We start from the raw sequence: 6,000 nt of genomic DNA on the forward strand, positions 1-6,000 counted from the left end.
TGTAGGAAACTCCTGCTAATACAATTACAGTTTTTAGCATCACCTTACACCAAGTGCAGTGTGAATTAGGATTTGCTTTCATGAGAACTGATTTTCTCAACATCACTCTCCCCGGGCCCTGATTACACTGTCCAGAAATTATCTTCTATTTTATCTCTCCCAGTATCACCAGGAAGACAGAGGCTGGCTGCAATATGCTGCTCTGGGCTTTAAAGACTTCTGGAGCCAAAGCTCTATGGCATCAGCACTCGCAGAGCAGTCAGCAGAATTTCCTCACACACAGCTGCCTCATTCCTCTTTGGATTGTAGTAGGTCCTGTACTTAGGCTGGATTGGACTCCCACAGTGTACCACAGCTTACTCCAGAGTTTGGCTACACGTTGCTCAAAATACATCTAATACAAAATGCCTGATTACCTGGTGTCCTGATTCTGGCTGGGTTAGTTATTTTTCTTAACACACCAGCCTTTTAATTGCTGCAGAATTGCATGGACAGAGTCAAGGCCATTTCATCTTCTTGTGCTGTCCCGTCAGTGAGGACCTGGGGCATACAGAACCTGGACAGCTGACCGAAACACACCAAAGGGATATTCCATGCCAGATGGCTTTACACACAGTGATAAAAGCTAGGGGGAGAGAAGGAGGGTTTGTCTTCCCAAGAAACTCTGCTTTCCCAGCAAAGGAAAGTAGTGCGCAGCTTTTGCTTTACCTAGCACAACATCTCAACCCACCAGTTCTTGCACTTTACCCTTCTAATTCTCTCCCCCAGTCCTGCACAGACACAGCAATCTAGCAGCTGGGTGGTGCTGAGCTGGAGGCCAGGTTACACCACACCACCTGGATGCAGCTAGGCAACTCTTTTTTTAAATACGACACCGAGAGCATTTGGCCACCAGATGTTCTACACTGCACTGTTTAAGTACAGACTACTGCATTCCTCCAGCTGCTTGGCATACAGAACCATGGGTAATTCCCTACATAAGGGACAGCCAGCTCTTGACCACACACACAGTTGCTTTCCCCGGTTCAGGCTCCAAGTCCTCCACTAGCCTCTCCTGGACAGAGGAAGCTGTCTCTCTCAGTCTGCTACTGTCGAGCGGATGGCAGTGATATCTTTAAACTCTGAGGTAAGTAATAAAATAAGACAGCTGCGTCTCACAGCTCAAGGTGAGGGACCTACACAACAGGCTCAAGATGATGCAGAAGACATACAAGACACGTCCAACACAACTAAGACTATTTCCTGGTTCTCCTCGGGTCTGTGTGATTATGAGAAATATAACAGCGAGCACTTCTGTTAGGTGCTAGTGTGCCTTCTCTCCCTGCACACTCCCAGGATGATATGCTTGCTTAGCTGTTAAATCAAATTACTATTCAACCCACTTACTGCAGGCAGACAAAGTTTGCTGAGGTGCTGTTGAATGCAGAGTAGGAGGAGGCTGTTCTAAGTATTCTCCCACGCTCTTTTCACAGGAAATCATACATCCTCAACCTGTTCTTTCAAGACATCCCCCCTAGTCCCTCCGCTGAACACCACCTTCCCTACAAGAACCAGCAAGCCACAGCAAAGGCCTTCTTCCTTCCCATTTCCCACTCCCACTGGCAGGGCTCGTATGGCAGCTTCCACACACTGGGATACCACTCTTGGAGGAAAGCCCAAGCTCAGGGTTTGCACGTGGAGAAGGAGATAAAGAACACAAGGCTTCTATAATAAGCGTAAATAGAAGATACAGAATTTTCTGCCTAACAAAGAAGCCATAGAAACTAATAATTTTGCACACCAAACCTTTAAAGGCACAGAGCTTATGACACCAACAGAAGTGACAGAAAATGGCACAAATTCAATCTCCAAACCTGTATCACAGACTGAAATAACAACTTGGCAAGCGCCTGACTAACTTGGAGCCCTTAGAGCCAGCTCTTCCCCCTTTGCTCAGCTTCCAGAACGGTACGACTTTCCACAGCTGGGTCCGAGGAAATAAAAGAGCCCAGTGAGGCCCGGCAAGACTCTCCTACTCGAAATGCAGGCTCACAGCAGTTAAGACTTCTCTTTTCTTTAGCCTGACTCCTAAGTAGGTACTCCTGCTCATCCCTGTCATACAACAAACAGACCTACTGGTTAGACACAGCAACAGCACAATCCTGCACAGCACGTGTGCTTGGTTGCAGCAGGTTTCAAGCCTTTGGAGACTTGTTTCAGAAGATGGAACACAGCTTTTTTCACCAGCAGCCACTGAGTGTCCATGCAGTGATAAAACCTGCCCTTGTGCACTGAGTACAACAGGGGCACCACCTTCTTTTCCTCCAAAAAAATCCATTTGCTTACTAAAGCAGGGGCTTCCACATACATTTTGCTCCCCTCCCCCACCACCCAAAAGGCAGCAGCTGCTCAGGGCCCCTTCTTCACCACCCCACATCAACTCACAGTCATTCCACCCTCAAGCTTCTATACATCAGCTACACACACAAAGCCTTGCTCTCCTCTAGCTCTGCTTCAACGTAGACTATCCCAACTCACTTCAACTCAGAACTGGAGATCACCAGAGGCAGCATCTATGCAGATCCACTGCTCCGATTCATTAACAAATACTCTATCGTAGGTCATTTCTGGAGCCAGCTTTTCACCTAGGTCTAGACGGAGACGCAATAAATGAAACTCCTGACATTCACTGCCTTCAGAAGCCTCATACTTCACCACTGCACTAGCAACAGGGATCCCCAGATAAAGAATGACATTTAACAAGAGCTTCTCACACTCCCAAACAGCACTGCAGACAATACGATCAAGCTGAAGTTGTCCTCGTGTTCATTAGGGACACCTCTTTGTGGACACCGAGACTTCTCTGATGGGCTCAGTCAGGCAAATCTATCCCTTATGAAGACTTCTGGCACCTGGGACAACTACCCAGGTAACAAGACAAGGCTGTGAGAATGAAAGATAAAATGAGCCCACATTAATCTTACTCAAGAGTTGTTTGGTCCAAAACTCCTGTTACTGGGATCCCGTAAAACTGTTGCATAGTGGCCACTGCAGACTGCACAGCTTTTCCCGACTGCGCAGCAGACATTTGGCTGTCAGATGGAAGCAAGTAGCCGTAAGTTTTTAACCAACCCTGAAAAAGAAAGAAATAGATCGTAAGTTTCTGCAACAGTAACTTTTCAGCTTAACAAGTCAAAGCATTTTTCAAAAGAAAGAGCGACAAACTAGCACGATAAATTCAACAGCCTCTCTTTTTCAGTGAGCTTTGGGAGCAGCAGTGGATCTCTGGGAAGACCCAGCAACCATCTGTCCTAACTGGGTGATGCCGGCCTGGCAATTAGAAACAGTCAGCATTCTCACTGACTAACTGGGGAAGACTCAGCTTTGTGGTGCAACACAAATGCCCAAGGAGATCCGTTCCCTGTGCAGACTGCACTTGTCCCAGAGACCTCCTGCTCACCTTACCACCAGCCCATCGCCACCGGGCTGCTCAGCTCCCACGGCAACACACTCCAAGTAGCCTCTGCTGCTCCCAGACCACAGCTCTGAGCCAACAGCTCAGCAGCCCTGGGCAGTTCCCACAAGTACAAGTTCCGCTTCATGCCTGCACTGAGCACAGCAGCATCTCCCCCAGTAGACAACTCAGAAAGTTTACATGGACCCTCAGTAGGTGGCCTTTTCTCTCAGTACCATATCTCCCAACAGCTTTCAGAGCAGAACAATAGAAAGAAGCTTCGTTTATCTCTACCCTACTCAAACGCATCTTTAGATAAAACCACACCAAACTTGCAGGCCAGGGACAGCGCTTCCAAAACCAGCCAAGTAAACCAAGGCTTTCTTTTGAATTACTTAACCATCATGAGAAGTCACATTCATTCAGTGTTAAATGAAAAAACACACAAGAAAGCAAGAAAAACAAGAAACCAACCCTGAATACAGGCTTGCTTTCACAAACTTTCAAGGTAACATCCAACGAACACACAACAGCGGCTTTTTTTCTGGCCAATAACCAACAGAAATCAACACAATCTAGCTGACAAACTCCCCAGCATCCAGAAACACAGCAAAGAAGCCTGAAGCATTAATAACCAAACAGAAGGACACCCAACTGCTCTGGCACACTCCACATTCCAAGAGAGACTTACAAAACCTTCATTGTGCCCAGCTACTTAGGCCACAATTACTAGAAGCCCTACACAGAGCCCACCAGCAGGACAACATGCCGACCCACGGGACGCTGCCACACATGAGCACCGGTAGCTGCCAAGAGCACAGAGGGCAGGAGGGCACATCCGCCATCACCTGATAGAGTACAGGAGAGGACCTCAGGTGAGGCGCATGGGAGAACAGCCAGCCCCATTTCTTTTTAAGAAAACGCAAGGGAGACAGAAAGGCTTCGCTTCCACGCCTGGAAAAGCAGCGCAACGCAGCACCAGGGCTGGCGGCGCCAAAGCTCGCGAAGTAACTGGACTTGCAGTGCAGTCACCAAAAGCATCGCCAACAGCTCGAGCTGCACAGCCGCTCGGATACGGGGCATTTTCGGTGCTGCCCCGCACCTCACACTGGCCTCCGATACGCACAGGACGCCCGAAGACACCGACCGCCGTCTCACCGAATCCCGCTGACCCCGAGCACTGCCACCCCACAGCACTGCCACCCCCGCTCCGCCCCAGCCCGGCCGAACCGGCGGGGTCGGGGCACGGCCCGCAGCACCGCACCACACCGCACGCTCCTCCTGGGAGTATGCGGCAGGGCACGGCGAGCTTCGGCAGCCGGTTCGCCTCCGAAAGACGAAGGCGCTCAGGAAAAGAGCTCGGGCACGGCCAGAGGAGCCGCCGGGGAGCGAGGCCGCGCCTCCGAGCCCCGCTGGGCAGCGGCCCTTAGGGCGGGCGGGCTGGCTCGCGGAGCGGCGGGGCCCGGAGCTGCTGCCGGAGCGATCCCGGCGGGGAGGCCGGAGCAGAACCGTGCGGAGGTTTCGGGGGCGCCTCCCGGCCCGCCCCCGGCCACCCCCCACCCCGCTCCCGGCCGCGGAACTCCGCGGCCTCCCGGCAGAGCCGCGCCGCTCCCCCCAGCGACGCGACCGGCACCCACCCGGCCGGTGCTGGTGTCGGCGGCGGCGCGGAGCAGGGCGCAGAGCAGCGGCAGCAGGGAGCCCGCCGCGGCCAGGCCCCGGCGCCGCCTCGGCGCCATGGCAGCGCGGCGGGGCTCCGGGCAGCGCTCCGGCCCGGCGGCGCGGGCTGCGGCTGCGCGGGGACGGCGGAACTGGGAGGCGGCGGCCGCGGCAACGCCTCTTCCTCCGCCGGGCCGGGTCGGGCCGCGCGGGGCGAGGCGAGGAGAGGCGGGGCAAGGCGGGACAGGGCGGGGGGAAGGCAGCGGGCGCTTCTCCGGCTCGGGCCGCGTCCGTGCGGTTCCCGCACACCCGCGGGCCGCTGTGGAGAGGCTCACGGCGGCCCCCGGGTCCCGCGCGGCACCGCGGCTGTAGCAGGGCTCCGTCTCTTCGTGCCGGCCTCTCCTCACGGAACGCGCTCCTTTCCCGCTCTCGGAGGCGGGCGGACCCCCGACGGCCACACGGGGCGCCACGGATGCCTCGCGTGTCTTCTGTGTGGCCGCAGCGCGAGGCGGAGGACAGCGGGGCCGCTCTGTTGGTCAGGAGCCCAAAAGTACAGAACATCCCGTGCTCCGCACAGCAGCACCCCAGCACAAACCCTACGGCTCAGAGCGGTGTCCCAGCGCTCCCTGAGCTCCGGCAGCTCGGGGCCGTGCCCGCTGCCCTGGCAGCCTGCGCCATGCCCAGCGCCCTCTGGGGCACGGCCTTTCCCTGACCCCCACCGGATCCTCCCCTGGCACAGCTCCGTGCCGTTCCCTCAGGCCCCGTCGCCGTCACAGAGCAGAGCTCAGCTGCAGCTGCCATGAGGGCTCCCCTCAGCCACTTCTCTAGTGTAGGTATTAGAGGAGCTGCGAGGGGGAAATTCTTCACCATCTGGGTGCTGAGGCGCTGGAACAGACTGCCCAGGGAAGCTG

The 6,000-nt window shown here is 54.8% G+C and overlaps 1 protein-coding gene across 1 annotated transcript in view; it reads right to left on the reverse strand.

The window, feature by feature from the left end:
• Nucleotides 1–5,200, reverse strand: part of MMP24 (matrix metallopeptidase 24) — a 44,556-nt gene extending 39,356 nt beyond the window's left edge. The window contains exons 1-2 of the mRNA XM_040650885.2: nt 5,071–5,200; nt 2,964–3,112 (exon numbers count right to left, since the gene is read on the reverse strand). Of these exons, the coding sequence (XP_040506819.1) occupies nt 2,964–3,112; nt 5,071–5,169 (248 nt within the window). The 5' untranslated portion in view covers nt 5,170–5,200. The remainder of the gene's footprint in view (nt 1–2,963; nt 3,113–5,070) is intronic.
• Between the last annotated feature and the right edge of the window lie 800 nt (nt 5,201–6,000).

This window comes from Gallus gallus, chromosome 20 (genome assembly GCF_016699485.2).
Source record: "Gallus gallus isolate bGalGal1 chromosome 20, bGalGal1.mat.broiler.GRCg7b, whole genome shotgun sequence".
In the NCBI taxonomy this organism is placed as follows: Eukaryota; Metazoa; Chordata; class Aves; order Galliformes; family Phasianidae; genus Gallus; species Gallus gallus.